At 42.5% G+C, this 24,591-nt stretch overlaps 1 protein-coding gene across 1 annotated transcript in view; it reads left to right on the forward strand.

Annotated features, from left to right (window-relative positions):
- The first annotated feature begins 11,948 nt into the window (after positions 1 to 11,948).
- The window catches only part of LOC124623095 (zinc finger protein basonuclin-2-like), a 549,889-nt gene continuing 537,246 nt past the window's right edge, over positions 11,949 to 24,591 (forward strand). Inside the window, exon 1 of the mRNA XM_047148885.1 lies at positions 11,949 to 12,038. Within this exon, the coding sequence (XP_047004841.1) occupies positions 11,949 to 12,038 (90 nt within the window). The remainder of the gene's footprint in view (positions 12,039 to 24,591) is intronic.

Raw genomic sequence — 24,591 nt, forward strand, 5'->3', positions numbered from 1 at the left:
TCGATACAGTTCCCCACAGTCGTTTAATGAACAAAGTAAGAGCATGTGGACCATCAGACCAATTGTGTGATTGCACTGAAGAGTTCCTAGATAACAGAACGCAGCATGTCATTCTCAATGGAGATAAGTCTTCCAAAGTAAGAGTGATTTCAGGTGTGCCGCAGGGGAGTGTCATAGGACCGTTGCTATTCACAATATACATAAATGACCTTGTGGATGACATCGGAAGTTCACTGAGGCTTTTTGCAGATGATGCTGTGGTGTATCGAGAGGTTGTAACAATGGAAAATTGTACTGAAATGCAGGAGGATCTGCAGCGAATTGACGCATGGTGCAGGGAATGGCAATTGAATCTCAATGTAGACAAGTGAAATGTGCTGCGAATACATAGAAAGATAGATCCCTTATCATTTAGCTACAATATAGCAGGTCAGCAACTGGAAGCAGTTAATTCCATAAATTATCTGGGAGTGTGCATTAGGAGTGATTTAAAATGGAATGATCATATAAAGTTGATCGTCGGTAAAGCAGATGCCAGACTGAGATTCATTGGAAGAATCCTAAGGAAATACAATCCGAAAACAAAGGAAGTAGGTTACAGTACTCTTGTTCGCCCACTGCTTGAATACTGCTCAGCTGTGTGGGATCCGCACCAGATAGGGTTGATAGAGGAGATAGAGAAGATCCAACGGAGAGCATCGCGCTTCGTTACAGGATCATTTAGTAATCGTGAAAGCGTTACGGAGATGCTAGATAAACTCCAGTGGAAGACTCTGCAGGAGAGACGCTCAGTAGCTCGGTACGGGCTTTTGTTAAAGTTTCTAGAACATACCTTCACCGAAGAGTCAAGCAGTATATTTCTCCCTCCATGAGGATAAAGTCAGAGAGATTAGAGCCCACACAGAAGCATACCGACAATCCCATCCACGAACAATACGAGACTGGAATAGAAGGGAGAACCGATAGAGGTACTCGAGGTACCCTCCGCCACACACCGTCAGGTGGCTTGCGGAGTATGGATGTAGATGTAGAATTTTGGACATGCCATATTGACTATGCTGTTATTGCAGTATGCTATTTCAAAGGCCCGACGTTGTAGTGCCTCGAGAATTTCGACGCAAGTTCTAGAGACCCTCGGCTTTCCACCGTCTCAAACACCCGGTATTTTACGTACGAGCGTGAGAAACGGGAGAGTGTCTACCTCGCGCCGGTTTTCTGTGTGCGCAGGGTGGACGTGTGTCAAGAGAATACGGCAATAGTGACGGTCGATCGGCGTGGGCAAGTGGTTGCCTCGCTCGTAACAGACGTTACATAACCAGTACTAGGAGTAAGCGCGCCTTACTCCGTGACGGTGCTACGTCAGTCATTATTGTGAACAGTTGATTTGTGTAAAAGAAATACTCTTACTTACTTACTTACTGACTTTCTAGAGCTGCGGCTGGTGGACTTGAGAGAACCTTGAGATATTTTTGGAACTGTATTTATTGTAAAAGTAATTAATAGTTTCTGACGAACTGCGAGTCATTGGACTTACGAAATATGATTCATTTATGTGAAAACTGTTACGTGGTGTTCTGTTTGCGAAAGTGAAATATAGTAGGATTGATTTAAAAGTATGTGGAGTGTACGCAATAATTTTAAGAGTAGAGAAAATTTCTCCAAACAATATCATATCTTCGGAGAATAAGTTGGGCAGATCGTCGCAGCCGACTATCCTGAAAAGAAGATCGGCAAAGCACCTCCAAGTAAGTCCAATGACGAAGGGGACGTGTGAGTCATGCACACCAGCACAACATTGCTTCCTCTAGTCGCCGGGAACCACCAGAACGTCTAGTAGTATCCTGTCTGAAGGGAATGGTGCATTACAGATTTGTCACTAACGCGTCACCCGAGTAAATAAATGCCACTTAATGAGGCATCAACGATATAAGACTTCAAGCAGTGCCATGACAGGCGACGCAAAAGACGAAAAATAGGTGTCTTCAGCGTACGCTAGTGGATAAAGACGTTGATTACGGAGTCGAAGCAGGTAGGATCTCGTCCGGCTACGTGCTTTTTATTCGTCTTATCGTTCTAAACACATTCTTGGAGTTTGTTACGAATGTAACAGAAGTATGTTTTGCAGTATTCGATGTCATTTACATTTCCGCCTGATCAGAAAACTAAGGATGAAATAAATATTTGGCTGTTTATTTCAGAATATTTGCCGATTCCCGATTGTGGTGGTACGCAGCAACATAAGGGGACAGCTTAAATTTCTGTAAGTGAAACGAGCAGCAATAAAATTCACATTCTTTCTTGTCATGGCGTCTCCGAAGATGTCGAAGACACAAGTACAACAGATATCGTTAGTGGAATTATACGCCTCTTTGTGAGAGGAGTGCGTGAGGCTCTAACGTCCAGCGTAAGTTTCCCGGTCGTTCCAATGATTTTTGGCGTGAAAACATCAATTCCCCAACAGAACTTTCTCGTGTGACAAAACACGGTGTCACATCTGAATCGCTAATAAGTACGACAGTAGTAACGCGTTAAGTAATGGTTGAGCCCACAACGGATGGGTCGTGACTACATGTGTTCAAATGGCTCTGAGCACTATGCGACTTAATTTCTGAGGTCATCAGTCGCCTAGAACTTACAACTAATTAAACCTAACTAACCTAAGTACATCACACACATCCATGCCCGAGGCAGAATTTGAACCTGCGACCGTAGCGGTCGCTCGGTTCCAGACTGTAGCACCTAGAACCGCACGGCCACTCCCGCCGGCACCATATGTGTTTGTCGTACAGTATTTATTTTATCTGTGACGTCGTTAGTATAGGCGCAGGCGCCTAATATTTTAGAATACACGTTAAGTAGAGTTATAAAATAATGTGGCGTGAAAACGCCTTTAGGTAGGACACTGATTCCGGTCTCACTGCGAAGAGCTTGCGGAGCACTATTAGGATCCAAAGTGAGACAAATTTTAAACCTTTTATTTTTGTGGGGGTTCACAGCTTCAACGTGTTTTGAGAATGAAGACATGGTCCAAGTATGCTGTATTCTTTCTATTATCTTTGTCATTGCTAGCCTTGAATCATTTTCAAATGCGTATCTTAAGCTTCCAGCTTCATTTTGCATTGTAATTTATCGCTAGTACATGTGGACAGGTTAAGACTATTAGCTGATACAATCGAAAAGATCTTTCTGTTTGTGTCGACTAATGGATTTAACCATGTACAATATTGTCTTTTTTCTGTGCGACATACAAAAGTAAGACGTGTTCCTATCCACATGCACCAGCAGAAAATAAAGTTGGAAGCTTAATATACGTGCTTGAAAACGACCCAGGGTTGATAATGGTACAACGTTATGACTAATATCTATGTTAGAGCAGCAACTATGTTCATTAGTAGTTGGAAAGGTAGTTAAATGTTGTAAATGTAATTGTAGCATGAAGGGCGCCAAAAAATCCATTCCTTTCCCTGAACTTGGCTGGCAACCATAGGCGTTCTAACTCTTCTCTACGACCATTGTGGAGTTGCCTCCCCATTGAGCGTCATCGTGCCCGTTTGGGGCACAGCGCGACAGGAATTTTTGTTCTCGTTTACAGGTTGGAACCATTAGGGACTGTTCAAAAATCCATTCCTTTCCCTGAACTTGGCTGGCAACCATAGGCGTTCTAACTCTTCTCTACGACCATTGTGGAGTTGCCTCCCCATTGAGCGTCATCGTGCCCGTTTGGGGCACAGCGCGACAGGAATTTTTGTTCTCGTTTACAGGTTGGAACCATTAGGGACTGTTCAAAACCATTAGACGAAATTTCAACGTGATCTGAAGCAGCGGTAGGCGTTTATCCTTTTCCAACGCTCTTAGTTTGTGTCCTCCTGTGGCTTGATCACGCGAGTGATGCGCCATGGACGCATGCGTGATTAAAACGGCAGGGAGTGTCTCTGGCAACGTTGCGACAATGGACTCTACTGATTATTCTTCATTTTTCGCTTATTCTGAATTTTCCTTCTTCTTTCTCGCAGTTTCTCAGCTCTATTAACTCCAGCTCTATATTTGGCTCTTCCCGTTCCATTTCAATGACTTCTGTTACAATTTCGTAGTTCTCAGTTGACGTTCACTGAAGTTTTATACTGTGGCTGTAAAAGCAACTATTTAATTCTGTATTGCATGACATCCGTGACGTTGAGACATATAACATTTACAAAGTATTCGTTACTCCAGAATAAACTGTACTGTTCTGTAACTTCCTGGCAGATAAAAGGGAGGCTTTGAGGCTGGTTATCAGGTTCCACTCTCCGACACACACTTTTAATTCGCTACGAAGTTTTTAGTCGTTGCCTGTTACTTTCGTTTCTGAATGTCATTGGGAATAGAAGTTTTTTCCTCTCCTGCGTATCATTGCATGACTGAGTATGGTAGACCACACTAATAACATTTTCCTTTACATAAGTGCTCTTAAAATGTCATTTACTTCGTTTACGCTACATGGTTACTGTTCTGCACACTGAGAAAACATTCCAAGTTATTTCTGATATGAACTCATATGAACAGCATGAGTCGTTTGTAGCTGAACGAATCTTTCTATTCAGCTCTCATCACAAGTCAGTCTTACAACAGAGCAGAGCACTTTGTAAGTAACGGAGACAGATGTAATTAGGTGATATCAGAGACATACGGTTCTCGCACTATGTAGTCAAGCTGGTCATTGCTTCCACACGGCCTTTGAATTGACAGGCACAGAATGTGAAACATCTGGGAGTGTGGAAATCGAGACATACAGATACTACCGGCTCGACTCTAGCCGATCACTAAAAGCACGCGTGAAAGAAAACGTGCCGAATGACAAAGAGTGTTCAGTAACCCGTGCCACAACAGTCTTCGCCCGCTGAAAATAGAAAATTTGAGTAAATCGAAAATTACTGAGACGAACGAACTGCATGGGTTGAAGAAGACACTTGAGAAACGAAACGTGTCAGGCAGTACGTAAACGGTAAAACATTTGCTACTCAGTAATGAATACAGTACCTCTAATGTACTGTCCGGTGGAGCACTGAAGTGGAACACACGGTCAGCCATCTAGCTGTAGATTTTCCTTATCTTTTCTTTATACATTAAGAGAAAGCTAGAATGGATGCTCTGATACAACATAACTGCTAAGTTCCTGTCCCATATTTTTCGAATCCGAGTTTCTTCTCCAACTGTAAAATACGTTCACAATTACACTCCGCAAGGTCTAGCCTACTGTACGACGGAGAATACTCCAGATACCGATCGTAAATGGGGCGCGAGATGTTAAGTATGTCGAAGATAAAACAACCTCGCTCCGTTAGCAACACTTTGTGGTCATTCTGCTTTCCGCTCGCTCGATCTTCCGATCACGTGGCGGGCGTGATTGATTGTCACAGCTCTAGTTCTTGCTTGACACTGCTGTGGGTATCTTCTCGTTATTGCCTGAGCTGCTCAGGTAAAGTAGGCCGTATCTGCGAATGAAATTAACTGAGCCGCATATCATTACTCTTTCCTCAAGGGAGTTTTGTGAAATTATTCGTGACCAGTTCACGACATCCGATACTCCTACGGTGTTCAGAAGTTGATAGCAAAATAACGGTCTCTAATTCTAAGCGTAACCGTAAGCCTTCATTTCGAACTACGGAAGTGGGTGTAAGCATTTTGTAGAACTGTCCGAAACAAAATCTGAGTGGTGGTAATTGCAACAGGCAGGTTCAAATGGTTCAAATGACTCTGAGCACTATGGGACAGAACATCTGAGGTCATCAGTCCCCTAGAACTTAGAACTACTTAAACCTAACTAACCTAAGGACATCACACACATCCATGCCCGAGGCAGGATTCGAACCTGCGACCGTAGCGGTCGCTCGATTCCAACACTGAAGTGCCTAGAACCGCTCGGCCACACCGGCCGGCGCAACAGGCAGGTGTTAAAGTAGACAGGTACTAAATCCTTTGTACATTATAGCTGACTGCATTTCATGCGATCAAGCGTTGCTTCCAGCTGATAAAGAGAACTGGATTAAGTGTCACGAGTAATTGCTCAAAAAAGTTGTGGCTGGCGAATTTGATCTGACACTGTATTTTAATTATGACGCTTCGTTTCACCTTTCTGGACATGTGAATAGCGGAGTAATCACGTTCGGACTATCGAAATCACACATCGTCCATGAAATTCATCTTCATAATTAAAACGAAGTTATCTAGCTATTTCACGTAGCTGAGTGGTCAGCGCAAGAGAATGTCAATCCAAAGGGCCCGGGTTCGATTCCCGGCTAGGTCGGAGATTTTCTCCGCTCAGGGACTGGGTGTTGTGTTGTCCTAATCATCATTATTTCATCCCCATCGACACGTAAGTCGCCGCAGTGGCGTCAAATTGAAAGACTTGCACCAGTCGAACGGTCTACCCGACGGGAGGCCCTCGTCACACAACATATATACGTCGTATAATTATGGATCCTATGTTATTTGAACGCAGACGTTTATTTTCGAAATTTCAAGAACGTCTATTTCAGTTAAAGTAACGTGAAACGCTGTAATGCTTTTTCCATCGAAATGGAGCTACGTGCTACGCGTATAGCCAGTCATTGTCTCGCATTCATGAATCCTTTACAGATCAACGCACAATAAGCACAGGTCTGTTCGGTCGCCGGACATATCTGGTTAAGGTACGTCTTTGCAGGGACTTTATTAAGGACAAGTGTCCAAGAAAAATCCCAAAAGCCGTACACCTGCTGAAGGAAAGTATCTGCCGTAGGACGAAACGATCGCCGGCCGGTGTGGCCGAGAAGTTCTAGGCGCTTCAGTCTGGAACCGCGCGACCGCTACGGTAGCAGGTTCGAATCCCGCCTCGGGCATGGATGTGTGTGATGTCCTTAGGTTAGTTAGGTTTAAGTAGTTGTACGTTTTAGGGGACTGATGACCTCAGATGTTAAGTCCCATAGTGCTCAGAGCCATTTGAACCATTAGAATTTTTGATGAAACGATCGGTGTTACAATTTGCGCCTTGCTTGGTCGATTTGGCGGAAGGGATCAAACAGCGAGGTCACCGGTCCCATCGAATTGGAGAGGGATGGGGAAAGAAGTCGGCTTTGCCCTGTCAAAGGAACCATCCCGGCATTTGACTGAAGTGATTTAGGGAAATCACGGAAAACGTAAATCATGATGGCCGGTTTGTACCGTCGTCCTGTCGAATGAGAGTCAAGTGTGCTAACCACTGCGCCACCTCTGTCGCTCACACTTTGCTCGCATAAAACAACTAGTAGGAAAGTCATACGCCACATTAAGTTTTACTGAGAGAACCAAGGAAATGTAATTCATCCATGAAAGAAATGAGTTACAAAACACGTATTCGACCGGCTATTGAGAACCTTCACCGTATGGGAACGACAGAAGAGATAGAGAGGATCGAACGAGAGTGGCGCGTTTCCTCACAGGATCGTTTAATCGGCACGAGATCACTACACAGATGTTCATAAAACACCAATGGCAGACGCTACAAGAGAGGCTTTATGCATCACAGAGACACCGTTCCTCACAAGCGACTTCTAATCAAGCTGCGGGCCTATGGGGTATCGTCTCAGTTGTGCGACTGGATTCGTGATTTCCTGTCAGGAAGGTCGCAGTTCGTAGTAATAGACGGCAAATCATCGAGTAAAACTGAAGTGATGTCAGGTGTTCCCCAGGGAAGCGTCCTGGGACCTCTGCTGTTCCTGATCTATATAAATGACCTGGGTGACAATCTGAGCAGTTCTCTTAGGTTGTTCGCAGATGATGCTGTAATTTACCGTCTAGTAAGGTCATCCAAAGACCACTATCAGTTCAAAAGCGATTTAGAAAAGATTGCTGTATGGTGTGGCAGATGGCAGTTGACGCTAAATAACGAAAAGTGTGAGGTGATGCACATGAGTTCCACAAGAAATCCGTCAATTCAACTAAGTACCTGGGTGTTAAAATTACGAACAACTTCAGTTCACACAGATAATATTGTGGGGAAGGCGAGCCAAAGGTTGCGTTTCATTAGCGGGACACTTAGAAGAAGAAGTCCACTAAAGAGACAGCTTACAATATAGTCGTTCGTCCTCTGTTAGAATATTGCTGCGCGGTGTGGGATCCTTACCAGGTGGGATTGACGGAGGACATCGAAAGGGTGCAAAAAAGCGCAGCTCGCTTTGTATTATCACGTAATAGGGGAGAGAGTGTGGCAGATATGATACGCGAGTTGGGATGGAAGTCATTAAAACAAAGACGTTTTTCGTCGCGGCGTGATCTATTCACGAAATTTCAGTCACCAACTTTCTCTTCCGAATGCGAAAATATTTTGTTGAGCCCAACCTACATAGGTAGGAATGATCATCAAACTAAAATAAGAGAAATCAGAGCTCGAACAGAAAGGTTTAAGTGTTCGTTTTTCCCGCGCGCTGTTCGGGAGTGGAATGGTAGAGAGATAGTATGATTGTGGTTCAATGAACCCTCTGCCAAGCACTTAAATGTGAATTGCAGAGTAATCATGTAGATGTAGATGTAGAGAGTTTTACTGCTGAAATCCCGAACTTCCATTCCAAGAAGAATCGTACACGATGAGGAAATGGGTGCAATTAGATGTGACACGGAGCTATAGCGACTATCATTTATCCACCCGCCTTTCGTCAATTGAACAGGTTCTGAATAAAATAATGTTTTGCTATTACTGAATCCCGCTCTTATTGGCGTGCGGCGGCTTTTAACTTCCAACTGGAGGAACAGTATATATATATATATATATATATATATATATATATATATATATATATATATATATATATATATATATCAAAAGATTTTGCTTCAGTGCATGTCAGACTTGAAAATTCTCCGACATGTATACACGTTACAGTCAAAAATAGGCCTTTTCACTGTGGATATACAGCAACCGTGAAATGATGTAATTTACGTGAAATGTCACCAGTGTTACCATCGTTCACATAAATCGCTACACATCTATTTTCTAACACACTGTGAAGGATGTTAACATTAGTGACATGTCACGTAATTTACATCATTCCACGACGTACAGAGTTTCGCACTCGTCTTATGTTACCTTCGCTTCTACTACAAAAATGCATATTTTTAACAATGACATTTATAAATATTGGAGAATATTAAACGTAAATCTTTTGCATTACCACTGGAAAATGGCCCAAAGGCTGAAACTGCTATTGTGAAATAAATAACTTTTACAGACAACGGCGAATATCTACATCTACATCCACATCTACATGGATGCTCTGAAATCACATTTAAGTGCCTGGCAGAGGTTTCATCGAACCACCTTCATAATTCTCTATTATTCCAATCTCGTATAGCGCGCAGAAAGAATGAACACCTATATCTTTCCGTACGAGCTCTGATTTCCCTTATTTTATCTTGGTGATCGTTCCTCCCTATGTAGGTCGGTGTCAACAAAATATTTTCGCATTCGGAGAAGAAATTTGGTGATTGGAATTTCGTGAGAAGATTCCGTCGCAACGAAAATGGCCTTTCTTTTAATGATGTCCAGCCCAATTCCTGTATAATTCCTGTGACACTCTCTCGATAATATTTCGCGATAATACAAAACGTGCTGCCTTTCTTTGAACTTTTTGGATGTACTCCGTCAGTCCTACCTGGTAAGGATCCCACACCGCGCAGCAGTATTCTAAAAAGAGGACGGACAAGCGTCTTTGGTTAGCCTTCCCCACAACATTTTCTATGTGTTCCTTCCAATTTAAGTTGTTCGTAATTGTAATAACTAGGTATTTAGTTGAATTTACGGCTTTGAGATTAGACTGATTTATCGTGTAACCGAAATTTACCGAGTTCTTTTTAGCACTCATGTGGATGACCTCACACTTTTCGTTATTTAGGGTCAACTGCCACTTTTCGCACCATTCGGATATATTGTCTACATCGTTTTGCAGTTTGTTTTGGTCTTCCGATGACTTTATTAGTCGATAAACGACAGCGTCATCTGCAAGTAACCGAAGACGACTGCTGAGATTGTCTCCAAAATCGTTAATATAGATAAAGAATAGTGAAAGGCCTATAACACTACCTTGGGGAACGCCAGAAATCACTTCTGATTTACTCAATGACTTTCCGTCAGTTACTACGAACTGTGACCTCTCTGACAGGAAGTATTATTTCCTTTAAAAAATGCTGCACGACTGTGAATGCCGACCATGACAAATCAAAAGATCGTTGACGAGACGACACGTAAAACCCCGATCTTCCGTCCTTCATCTGACGTTGTATAGTATTAGGGGTCTAATCAAAATGACAAAAATTGATTCCTATACGAGTACTTCTGAGGTTTTAGATGCATACTTCTGTTAATAATGGTAGCATAACATACGATATGAAATTAACAATTTGCACGCTAGACTATCATGAAAAGAGAGGGCTCCACAGAAATGAATATTATTATGTGACGTGAATCTCAGTGGTTCAATGGTTATGTACGACACGACAAATTGAAAAGATACGAATTCGAACCTCCGTTACTCGTCAGATTTTAAGCTGTCATTTAATACTTCTTCCACCTCTGGAAATGTCTGTTGATGCGTAAAATTACGAACTGCACCGCCAGAGTCCACATCAAAATGTAGGTCCCCCTATAACTGGCTGGGTAAGTCAGTTCATAAGCTCGGGGGAATATAATGCCATAGCTGCTCCAAGCGGACCATGCTTAATAAAATATTGGGGTAGATCACAGCTTTACTCAATACACTGTCTGAGTTCTGAGGCGATGTATAGATTCCAAGTGTCACCTCCAGTACATGCTATTGTTCTACAGCAGCTGAGGTCAGTTCTGTGATAAATGTCATTCTGCACTTGAGCCCTTCTGTTTCTTGGTCCATATGAACAGAAAAAGATATGAGGCTTCTACATAGGACCTGATGTTAACACTTCGCGCCAAGGCGGACTCAAAAGGGTAATCGATTGAAGATATTCTCAAGAGATATGCTTCAGTATCTCCGTCGAGTCCCACTCAAACCTTTAATTTCTCCTTTATTAGTGAGGAACTCCACCTTCTAGCCTACGTTCTTGGGGAATCACACTCGTACATGTTTCTTAAATCAAAAGAAAGGGATAGAATTAAGAGAGACAGCTACATCGTTCGCTAGAGAAGCTACAAGACTCTTACATACAGAGAGCACCGTCACCTAGCAACAATCGCTTGTCGTGTTGGAAAGAACACCCAGTCGTTAGACGCGGCATTCGTGCTGTTTTGGACATTACGATGCCATGAACATTGGGCAGGGAACGGCGCTAAAGTCACACAGCAGCTGATGCAGCAATGTGGACAGAAGAGAAGACGAATGTGATCTAGAAAAGTACTTTTCACAAATACCTATACATACCAAAATACATACGTAACAGGAATAACGAGCTATTATTGATCATTAACTGTTGAGATTGCACGAGATAGTTTTCCAAACGTAAATGTTGCTTTTTACAGTATTATTATCGCCGAAATGTAATCGCCGGATCCTCATACATAAATAACGAGCGATTGTAGTGAAAATATTAACTGTTTAAATATGTGTTAAGCTGATAGGATACCAATATTTATCGTATAAGCGAATTCACACAAATTATTCCTATCAGACTGTTTTTTTTTTTTTAAAAAAAATCTTGCCACAGTACTGGAAACATCTGAAACAATTCTGTTCATTTATTTTATCTGTTTGCAGGCTTGATGCAACTTCCGGATGCTTGGTCCCTGACTCGGCAACTGTATTACGGTACCAGTTACCCGGATATTGCATATTTTCGTTCCCGAAAGGCGGAGTATGCTTCACGATCCTGATGCTAGCCCATTAAACCAGAAGCAAGCGTCAGACATAAAACTTCCCGGCAGGCTAAGCCGTACGACACGGGTCCTTGAGAGACTTTCATCTGAACTTGGTGGCCCTTAAGCTGACGTCATGCTCACGAGCACACAGACGCCATCCTTTCTCTTCAGTGACGACATCAATAAATATGCTTGCCTGCTGCAGAACGTATACGGCAATCAGGTACGAAAGTGCTAAAATTTAACACCTTGATCAAACTCTCTTTACGACACTACGAGTTATCAGTTTTAAGAGGGATGTACGCAAAACTGGTCAAAAATGTTGTTTTCGGCCAGCATTTAGCTCTACGGCAAGTTAGAAATTATGTCTCCAGTTTTCAGAGTTTAATTCGTATTGAATATGATGTAAAAGCCATCTTTTTCAACGAATGTGTAGTGCCACGCTCCCTTTTTCTACACAGTTCCGCACTTACAGTATTTGTCATGTTTTATTATTTCCTGCGGTCAGAGAAGCGTCTGAAGGGTATAGAAGGCGGTGAAGCAATTTACGATGAGTTATCTTTGTATGCCGTTAGCTCTCTTTGCCTGTTGTTACTGTCTCTGATGTGCAAATATAAACACTTATTGTTCTGTTATTACTGCAAGAAGCAAATGTGTCTGCAAACTTTTCTACTGAATTACCGTTTAAAATGCCAAGATATAGCAGTAAGGTTTTTAAGAAAGAGAAAAAAAAGCCGTCATTTACGTTAAAAAACTGTTTCAGCAGGCTACTGAAGGGGACTGATAATATCCGAATTGCTACTTATGTCAGTGAAGGATATTGCCAAAAGGGCACGCCAAAAGAATCGGACTAGAAGAAAAGAAGACCAAATGTATGGTTGTGGCAAACATTAAGGCACTTGTTTATGACTTCAATCCTAATAAAATCGCACCAGTTTGCTTTTGTTCAACAATATGACTTTCATTATCTTAACCGGTTTCCGGCTTACAAGGCCATCTTCAGACATTTACTGAGTATTGTAACAATGGCCTTGTAAGTATTGTAACAATACTCAGTAAATGTCTGAAGAAGGCCTTGTAAGCCGGAAACCGGTTAAGACAATAAACGTAATATTGTAGAACAAAATGAGGCTGGTGCTTTTCACTTACTATAATGTTGTTCTACCAACAATCGACGCAAGACTCTGTAAACATAATTAAAGTGTCTTTCTGCATTTCCCGCAACTTACGTTTTTCAGCGTATAGGAAATGTTTTTCCGCTAAATCATAGCAGATAAAGAGGTGAAATTTGCTACATAGTGTAACACAACTTTCTATGGTACAAAATTTTTCATAGCACGTTACTGTAAGATTTACTTAAAATTTTGTGAAACAAAAATTGCTATGTATCGTACACATAAATTTAAAAATTGATTGTGGGAGTTCTAAGAATAATACTGAAAAACTGGTGCACAGATTTGTTAATCTAATCACTAAGAATAACAACATGCGTAAAGTTTGGTTCAATTATCTCTCGAACAGCAAAAGTTACGTTAGGCTATACCTACCTTTGAATTTTCTCATTCGTCCCCTTTAGGACCGCATACTATTTCGACGTCTGCATTATCTGTGTTCTTCAGGTGTTAGTCTCAATGATCTCCGATGTCCTTGCAGTCTAGACTCCAGTCTTCGGTGAAACTGAGGAAACCTCAAAAATCATTATTGTACGTGTCCTTACTCTCCAAGCCAACGGCTTTGCCGCAGTGGTCACACCGGTTCCTGTCAAATCAACGAAATTAAGCGCTGTCGGGCTGGGCTAGCACTTGGATGGGTGACCATCCGGTCTGCCGAGCGCTGTTGGCAAGCGGGGTGCGCCCAGCCCTTGTGAGGCAAACTGAGGAGCTACTTGACTGATAACTGCTCTGATGATGTTCATCTTTTTCTAGCTCGTGCTGCTTTTTCGTCTTTAGTAACGTCCTCTATAATCTGATTTGCCCTTGCTAGTCTTCATCTTAGCTCAGATTATCTTAAGTCATAGTGCGCGCTGAGGGCCGTTCGGAGACTGACCAAACGGGCTGTTCCGTCTGCGAGCCTTAGCACTGGTATTTGTCCCGCTCGAGCATCTGGCTGTCAGTGACTCCCTGAACCTATTTGTTGTACAGATTCTTCGGTGGAACTGTCTCCACCCAGTTTCTAGAGGGCACTCGTCACCGGTTTTACTACTGCTGGCCGGTGTTCCACTTCGTAGATTCCGATCTTTCAATTGGGCGACCTTTCTGTGCTAGTTTTCGAGCCAATAAATGCAGGTTTCAATAGGTAGCTCCTTATGGATTACCAACAGACTGTTCGACACCCTACTGAAAAAAGTCTCTTTGCCACCACGAACTCTTTAGCTTCGAGGTACAGATAGGAACGGAAAAAAACCCTGTGCAAGTTGAAGATGAATCTATGCCTGCAAAAAAAGACGAAGAGTGTTCTTTTAAATTTCATTATAAATGTATAGAAACTATATAAAAATACTGGCTAACAAACCTGGCATTGCCTGAGTATCTATTTTGGCAGTTTTATATTAGAAATGTACGGTTTATGACCACTGGGCGCAGCAGCTTCGCCTATCTTTAACGCAATTTTGTAGAACTCTCTGTGGCAAAGGCACTTCATAGCTGTATAGAAGACTATTGTTTTCGCCTACAGTGTTTGAACTTCGAAGTTGAAGATGTCAAAAGCGCTGCCAGATGTCACGGATTTCCTTACGTTGACTCGACTGTAGACGTGTCTTAGTAGCAAAACAGTAGATGTATATAAACTTCATGCATATGCGGCGTTTTTCATATATGTCAGTTTTTATAGCGTTATATCTCCTGAACTATGGGTCGTACTATGATACGAGGGCTATTCGTAAAGTAAATTCCGATCGGCCACTAAATGGAAATCACTGTGAGACTCAAAGATGTTATATTTGCAAGAGTAAGTTACACCTTACAGCTACTTCTATACACAGTCTCGCTCCGACTTTAGACATTTGTTGTAGCGTTGTACCAACTTTCCAATACCCTCGTCATAGAAGGCAGCTGCCTGCGCTTTTCCGCCAATTGTATACGCTCGCATACAGCTCGTTTCTGTACCAAAATGTTGTCTTCATAGCCAGCGGTTCATGTGAGCAGAGACGAAACTAAGGACGAGCCAACTACAGGCTGTGTTGTGGGTGATCAAACACGCTGGAGGAGCAACTTCATTGCCCCTGCAGAGTACGGCCGAGCATTGTCGTAAAGAACTAAACACATGACAGTTGTGTTACGCGGGCTGCATATCGGGCGAAATCTCTCATACGGCTCTCATACTTGGCGGGATACACTATTTTCTATGCATCTGTGCTCAAAATTGGAAAGAGCGGCGTGCTGCAATCGACGGGCATTCTATACACACTACCCAACACATTAGTGCAAAACTTTATCGGATTTTCACAGTGTTTTACATTTCGAGACCGATCGGAACTTACTTTCCGAATAGCCCTCGTCTATTTGTGTAGGTGCATTAAGCGGTTTGTGTGGGTACTATCTGAGAAATATGTTGAGAATACAGTTATTAGCAAAGACGTAATAAGTTTAAGCGTCCTGCACGATACGGCGGTTTTTCACGCATCTCAATGTTATGATGTCACATCTCTTGAACTATGACAGCTATTTAGTTCTTAATCTCCACAGCGATTTTTGCCTTACAATGAGGGATATGTGCATCAAGTTTGGTTGAAATCGGTCCAGTAGTATAAGAGTAAATGTGGAAAATATCTACATACCCACGTACATGCAAACATCCATTTTTATAATACGTACGGATGTAGTTGACACATGGACATGATAAATGCAGGTCATAACAGTATACTGACTGTCAAAAACGGAATTCAGCTCTTAATGCTTATTCGCTGTGGACAATGTCGACCATATTATGTATCTTTGATATGAACCCGAATCCTGTAATAAGACGACTGGTTCAAGATACCAGGTATAAGTTATTTTGACGATGGCGTGTCATTTAGGCAGGTTGAACATTTTGTGATATTTCAGCTTACACTTGTGAAGGCCTATAAGGGCTAAATCATTACTGTGTGAAGTAAAGGAGAAGTAACTTACAGTCAAATGGCGGAAATTTCTCCCAAAAAAGAAATATAAGAGCAGTCGTAATGATACACGACAGTCGTCAATGCGTGTCATACATCCCGCTTCTGCCCTCATTAGGTGGTAGAAAACGGATGAATGATGCAGAAGCCGTTCATAGGGGGCAATGCGTGGGACAAACATACATCCGCATCTGTATTCCGGAAGCCACCTTACGGTGTGTGACAGAACTTACTTCAGATACCACTGTCATTTGCTCCCTCCTCCTTTCCCGGTTCCATTCGCTAGTGGTGGACGATTCAGATTTTCTCGTCGTTCTGATTGCTCGAGATATACGTCTAAGAAAGTATTATGTAGACTGAACCTGTTTCGAACGCGCTCTCTCGGATTTCCTATTCACTTAACGACCCCTGTAGAACACGACGATTGCTGCACTTGTAAACGCTATGAATGAGTTTTTTAATACGTGCTTCAAGTGGATTAAAATATTCAGTGGTTTGTGTTTCAATATTTATGACAACTGAAATGCAGTGGTTTGTGTTTCAATATTTATGACAACTGAAATGTTTTAAGTAATTTCTCTAACACATGATTGCTTACGGCCGAAACCGGTAGTACTAATAAAATCCAGTTCAGTGCCATGAGTTTTTTGTAACTAGAATTTGTACAGTTGTCATTGACTCTTCGAATGGTAATGGATCTCTCCATCTATTTATGCGCAAAATTTTGCGTTTGTTTACGTTCAGACGCAGCTCCCAATCCATACACCAATTGATCCTCACACAAATCTACCTGCATTTCGAAACAGTCTTGTTCTGTGGACATCATGATCTTCAGACAGCCTCACGGGCTTACAACATTATCCCTAAGTAATTACTCGCCTCCTTAGGAGAAATCACTGACTCAAGCTTGCACGATAGCACTCGACTCGGAGGTAAGCCTCTTAGAATTCTGGTAGTGGGTGAAATTTTAACTGCCAGTATTTGACCAACATGGGAGGGAGAGGTGCTGGCGTAAAGTTCCTGATGGCCAGTTCTTGCGCCAGTGTCCTGGATTAAATGTCAGTCCTCTCCACAGCATCTCATGAATTGAGGGCATGTGACACCATCGATAGTGGTCCGTCCGTTGGATGGGAACGTTAAACTCTACGGCCCCCTTCGTACTACTCGAGAGAAGTTGGCTGTGTGCTGGCTCCGGATTTTACTCTCTCCCTTCTCTCATCGTCATCATCACACAACGCAAACATAACAATACACAAAACTATACATGGATCCATTACACTCACCACCACTAACTAAATAGACTTAAGACACGCCTCTCATCTACCCTCCTGGAAAGAGGCCAACGCGCGCGGAGGAAAAGCATTCTTTCCGACAGGCAGCTGAACACACGCCGTGACTTATGACGTTTGCATTCTTACCTAAATAATTTCTATGTATTGTAAAAAGCAACGGGCCGTAACACTCTCTTGGGATGCTCCTGAAATTACCCTAATGTTTGTCGACTTCGTTCCACTGAATCCTGTCTGCTAGAAAGCCTCGAATCCAGTTACAAATCTGATCCGATACTCGTCACGGTCCGGATTACGTGGAATTCATTCAAGATTCAGGACACAAAAAAATCACTAGATGTGCAAAGCCAAGTAGGTGCCAATAAGTGACACAAAAGTATGGCGGAATACAGTGTTAGAGAGTAGTTGCTGATCTGTCTTTCGTGTTGTATTGCTGTGGGCAAGACTCAGTATCGCCAAGAGCACCTCCGAAGATGTCCAACGTAGCTCTGGACGAAACGTCAGGAACCGAATACTTTCTTCCTCCACGGAAATACAGCCCGGAAGACTCGTCAGCAACTACAACATCCGTTCGTGATAGTCTTCATTGTTTGAATGCTAGGGAAGTCAAAACTGCTTCAGAGAACGTTATTGTTTGCGTAATGTTGAAAATAGACTTGCCGTTAGTGACTTGTACGTGTGTCGTTGTGATATTGACGAGAAGGCTGACATTCCGTCGACGTCAAGGTCTCTAGCGACTGAGCGCTAGATCGCTTTTGGGAAGTTTATGAAAGGAAAGCGGCCATGTCATTTTCAAAGTATCGATTCAGGCATTTGCTTTCAGCTGTTTAGGGAAACCACTACAGAAGTTAATTCGATGGCCGGACGTAGAACTGAGGTTCTCTCCTCTCCAATGTGAGTCCAGCTGAAAGCTGTCGGTTTTTCATGTAGAAAGGCTACATGACAAGTATATTGTACAAAGGGCACTGACCACGTGTCTTGATTGATGTGTCGCCACTGACGTCTGTGGGTGCTTGCGACAACAGGTACTTACGTGGAGTTTATACCACTGTCCAGAAACCTAAAAAAATAAACGATAAATATACCGGAAATGTAGTGAGGTGGAATCGAAAGAAAGATTATTACCGTTACACATGTTGGGCAAATTAAACCCAGCCTGGAAGATATCTATGCGACTAACGTGGAACTGGTCGTTGCTGATGAACAGGAGAACTGTCCATCACAGAAAATGCTTCAGGCCGTAATTTCGATGTACCAGTCGGTTGATGTTACATATCTACGCATGCCCATCTTCCACAAGCTCTGTTCCGAATACTTCGCTATGTCATTATGTTTGAGTAAGTGAGAGGAGCAGACGCGTTTAGAGACATGTTGAATGGAACACAAAAATGGTGCTCACGATAGTGCAGAACGTTTTCGTTGCCGAATGTTATGCGAAACGCAGTTCGTGGAAAACATGTGCGGAGCTGTTTGCGCAAGAGTTGAAGACTGAAAATATTTCGCAAAATCTCCAACAAAACCTGCAGTCCGATACTTAGCGGTAAAATGGCGCATAACAGTCTGTGTAGCAAACAAAAATTGTAAGTATCCGAGAATATGAAGAGCAGATAAATGAAACCTGAATACCCGCCACAACGGGACGATGGAATGGTTCAATTGAAAAGCAATCACCACACGCGTTAAGGAATTTATTCCACTGAGAGACAAGGTGATAAATTCCTGTTTTGAGAACACAAGAAAATCTCTAGATGTTCAAGGCCAAGTAGGTACCAATAAGTGACACTAAGTATGGCGGAATAGAGTGCTAGGTAATAGTTGCTGATGAGTCTGCCGATCGCTTCCCACGCCCGGGTTCCCGGGTTCGATTCCCGGCGGGGTCAGGGATTTTCTCTGCCTCGTGATGACTGGGTGTTGTGTGCTGTCCTTAGGTTAGTTAGGTTTAAGTAGCTCTAAGTTCTAGGGGACTGATGACCATAGATGTTAAGTCCCATGGTGCTCAGAGCCATTTGAACCACTTTTGAGTCTGCCGAGCTGTACTGCCGTGGCCGAAAAACGCGGTCGGCGGCCGCCGTATCCACAACCGCTCCCACCTTAGCGCTTCCTCCTAGTACTGAAATCTACGTCCACGCATGTATTTCTTCAGATTGCCAAATATGTGAAAATCACACTGTGAAACACCGGCACTGAACGGGGGATGCTGCAGTGTTTCCCAACCAAATCTCTGAAGCGTAGCCTTAGTCCGATTGCAGTGTGTGGAGGCGGTCGTTATGCGTCCAACAGAATGATTCCGTCCTACAGCCCGAATGCAAACGGCAAAGCCAACAGCAGAAACTCCCCTCGTCTCCCCCTAAAAAGAAATCCAAAGCTTTTCGCAAAAGTTCCGGTTAGGTTATGATGACCTTCTTTCACTATAAGGGAGCCTCTGTTCCTCGAGCGTGAACCAAAATCAGTACGCAGCGCTGTGAAGGCACACTTTGCGGAAACTGCGACGCGCCATAAAGTCAAAACGCCCAGGAATGCTATCGGACAGAATCACCTTATTGCAAGGTAACGCCCGTCCCGACACTGCCAATCGGACGAAGCCTCGCTTCAGCGATTTGGTTACAAAACACTGCAGCATCCTCCGTACGTCTCGTATCTTCCACCGGGTGATTTCCTCGTCTTTGGCGGCCTGAAGAAAGGCATACGTGAAGGTCGGTTTCAGTCGGACGAGGAAGTGAAAGATTGAGTGCGATTGTGGGTTGTGGAAACGTCAGCGACAGACTGCTCTCCGCAAAACAAGAACTGATTGTCTCGTCTCCCAGTGGAATAAAGGTCTTTGCGTGTGTGGCAGTTATGTTTTAATGGAATCATTCGATCTTCCTGTTGTGGCGGGTGTTTGGTTTTCATTTGACTGCCCCTTACAGTTCGAATGCAAGAACGTGTTGCTCCAATGAGTGGCTCGGCCAGTTTCCTTGTTCCCATTGGGTGTGTAGTGCGTTTAGTCAAGGACATACCTAATAAATTACGTGTGCCAAGCGGCAACAGATTCGAAGAGAATACTGCGTCAAGCAAACAATGAAATTACGACAAGGGATATTCACACAGCTGTTTTATAGGTTCAGCCTATCTCTGACGAAGCATCTGAAACATGAACCTGTAAATGAAAAAAGCCGAATCTACTTTGTCTAGCCTGCGAGCCAGCCAAAGAGTGCCTTGACCTTTGTGCATTTCCGGGATCTTTCTCATGCTCCCCAAAGAGCTTCGGTTTGAAGATACTTGCCAGAGACATTAGCGCCAGCGTTCGTGTCGAAAATTCTCTTTGATGCTACCGAGTTATCTGCTTCTGTGATCAGGCTATGGAAAGAGACACTATTACAATGCATAAACGTAAACATCTCAAAGTACGACGACCTGCGTTTTCTCACTCCGTCGTACAGACTACGCCGTCTGACCGGGAACGGTGTGACTGGTATAGCCGGCCGGAGTGGCCGTGCGGTTCTGGGCGTTACAGTCTGGAACCGAGTGACCGCTACGGTCGCAGGTTCGAATCCTGCCTCGGGCATGGGTGTGTGTGATGTCGTTAGGTTTAATTAATTCTAAGTTCTAGGCGACTGATGACCTCAGAAATTAAGTCACTCAGAGCCATTTTTTGACTGGTATAATTATTGAAGCAAGGTGCTTATGTTTAAGTTGCTTCGTTTCTACCTGACAAGTCTTTACTAGAGGTCATGGTACTATTTAACTCTCTTTGCTGATATGACAAATGAAGCGAACTGACCCTCTGCAAATTCACTCTGTACGTCAAGGACAGCAGAAAGCATACTACTTAGCAACAGATACGCGCTACACTCGAGAGTTTGGTTGCGTAATCTGGCGCTGCCGTCTGAAGATAAAGACTGGACACCACTGTTCAAGGAGTCAGTTTTATTTGCTTGTCGTAGGAAAGAATAGCTGTATTGTTTTCACGCATTTGCAGATTCGCGACGAGATAAGTATATACTGTAGGCAGTAACAGGTGTTACTTTCACGTGCTCACTTCAAAGAATTGTAAAATCAGTGCGAATAATACACAACGCTTGAAACAACCGTAAGTCAACTCTATATTTTCTGAAGCCCACATGTACTGTAATGTCTTTTATTATACTTGTTGTTGCTATTTCGTAATATTTCCTTTCTTCTTGTCATACTTGGATTAAGGAAGTGACTATAATAGAGCCAAAAAAATCTTTTTCATATTCCACTCAAGAATAAAATAAAACTTTCAGTTTAGCCGAGAAATTAGGTCTGTTCGTAAATGTTAAACCCCCTTACGTTTTAATGGCTTGTTGGCCCCTTTGCAGAATCTTTTTTTCCATGACAACTGTTAAGCCCTTTATCTGAATGCGAAAAGATTTGTCCATCACGCCTATTAATATCGGTCGTCTAATCCAGTAGCAATACACGAAATCCTGGGAAATTGTCGCTCACATTTTATAACGTGTCTGCAGAATTTGTAGGACTCAGTATTAAGTTGTGATGGGAAAAGCCCTATACAGTGAAACGCAGTGAATTCGACACAGCCCGAAGTACTGGCTTGTTCCTGTCTTTTCAACAGCAGATTGTCAGCTAACGTTACTTGTTACTTCCTCCTGGAAGGAAGGAATATTACGGTTTAATGTCTCGTAGAACTTTCCTCCTGATATTCTAGTTTCTGCGTGATTGTAATTTTCAGCGCTGATGCGAAGTGGCGATATATTTGACTGTTAGGACTAATAAGTATTTAGCTAACATTGAAAGAAAAAAACTATCTATAGTTCTTTCAGTGAAAGCTGAATTTCGGACTTTCCTGTCACATTTTTAACGAGGAGCGCAAGTTTATAGATTACCAGCAGTAGCAGGCTGCCCTGTTCCTCACGCGATGGAAATCCTTTGATGAAGTTTCGCTGCTGTGCAGTGTACCAAAAGCCTCTTAAGCGATATCGAGATAGCTGATACGAAGGTCAAAATCAGGACAAATTCTAGTAGGTCTACAGTGTGTGTATCCGTGTATGGGGTTAAATTGCGGGATGGCTGTCGGTTGCATTCTGCGAAATATGATTGTTCGTATAAGGTTCGTCAGTTCGAAGAAACTACCTGCAGATTACAATTCGGATTAACAAGGTAGCTGCTGCTCGTAAATAATAAGAATTCCCATACGATTTGTCTTCTATGTTTTTTCATAGTAAGCGAGCAAACTGTTTCACAATGATGAACCAGCTTTCACAGAAATACAACTTTCTGCTGCTGCTCTAACATGTCTCTGTCTTACAACAGTCCATACATCTCTCTCTCTTACCACCGTCTCCACAAGAGTCACCAATATAACAAAAGAAAATGGTTCAAATGGCTCTGAGCACTACGGGACTTAACATCTGAGGTAATCAGTCCCATAGAACTTAGAACTACTTAAACCTAACTAACCTAAGGACATCACGCACACCCATGCTCGAGGCAGGATTCGAACCTGCGACCGCAGTGGTCACGTGGTTCCAGACGGAAGCGCCTAGAAACGCTCGGTCACAAAGGTCGGCTATAACATAACGTCTCTTTCCTCCAAGCTCGAAGCGGCAGAACAGAATTACTAAAATTGTAAGTAAAGAGTCTATGCATTTACATACCTGTTGACGAAAGTATTTAAATTTACTTTAGTTTTTTCATGTACATAGCACAAAACTTATTAAAAACACTATTGCAAATAATTTATAAAATTAACATATTTCTGTTCTTTTATTAATCCACTAAAATTTTTCACGTTATATCAAATGAAAGCAATAGTTCACAAAGTATATCGCTCGCAAAAAACTGATTTGCACAAAGTTATTATTTTTTTTTTATAAACGAAGTGATCTATACCTACCAGTATAGATGGGTTACTATTATAGAAATGTCGATTTGGATTTAACGTTTCTTCAATGACGAGATCAGTAGAGACTGACCATATATGGACAGGGGAAGCAAATTGGCAGTGAATTTTTCAAAAGAATCATCCCGTCTCTTTCCTTAAGAGACGTACAGACGCCGCTGAAACTCCACATCTGAACTGTAGGCCGTGGTTTTGAACCATCCGCCTGCCGAATGCGCGTATGTTTTCTTATCACAGCGCCATATCGTTCGGCATGCCATGACGAACCAATCAGATGTGTGCAGATTACATATTATCCTACGACTGTTGATACGAGACTCTTAAATACTGTATTTCCCAAATTCATTAAAAATTCGTCCTAGAATTTTGATGTTTCGCTTATAGGTGACAAAGACGACCATCTATTAGTTTGGTGAGCTTTATTGTGGAGGTGATTCAACCGAATCCGCCAAAAGAAACTTGCTTTGTCTACCTTGGGGTTGCTACCTCCTGCATCGCAAGCGCACTTCGATCAGATGTGCTGCAGCGCGACCAGAAAAGAAATATTTAGCGTCACATGGACAGTGTTAAACTTGTACCTAGAGGATGGTCAATATGGGTGGAACGACCAATGTAAAACAAAATCAGTGAATAAACAGAAATTTAAACTTAATTAGTGTATGGGAGAGGGCGAAAATGTGTGAGGTTATGTTATCAACATAGTGGCCATTTTCGGACACGCCATCTTGGATGCAAATGGTAATTTTCGAATGGAAAGGGAGTTATGTGAAATATCACACAGACACAAAATTATACACCAGAAACCATGGCATTTTTCATTTGAGCATAGCTTCATTCACCGTAGTATTTTCTACAAAACAGGGATGTCAGCACATTCCGTCTTCGCACAAGCGCCACTCCGCACAACTGTCAGAAACGCACTGACGAGGAGAACACGGCAAGTGCCAACAGCCGATTCCCCAGAAACTTCGCTCAGAGGAAGAGAAGTCAAAGTAAGGGAACACGTCTCCCGACATATCCGTGGATACCCGACCGTTTCTGATAAGACGACGGTCAAAGTTTTCGAGGTACCTTATCTGTTTTTTACACACCGATATCCTCTAACGAAATGTGGCTCAGTTGTTAGCATCGCGGAATATTAATTTTGCATCCCATGTTGGAAGCCCGATTATTGTTCTCACCTATTTTATTTTATTGCTTTTTTTTACCTACTCATGTATGTAGAGAGTTACTACATAAGTGTTCTTATCAAATTAGGGGATACAAGGGCGTTATACTAATTGTAAAAGTACAACTGGATACCACAATAAGTGTCGCAAATTTACTGTATAATATTATGTGTGTGTGGTATGTTGAGGGTTTACAATTTTTTTTTAAATTGTCATATTTTGTTATTTCATTCTCATATCAACTCTTCCATTAATTCTTATATATATTTTCATGTATTTGTTCTTCTGGAAGATGTGATGCTTTCCCTTGGATGATATCGATCATAGAAATATTCCAAACAGATATTCCGCACACCATG

This window comes from Schistocerca americana, chromosome 7 (genome assembly GCF_021461395.2).
Source record: "Schistocerca americana isolate TAMUIC-IGC-003095 chromosome 7, iqSchAmer2.1, whole genome shotgun sequence".
NCBI lineage: Eukaryota > Metazoa > Arthropoda > Insecta > Orthoptera > Acrididae > Schistocerca > Schistocerca americana.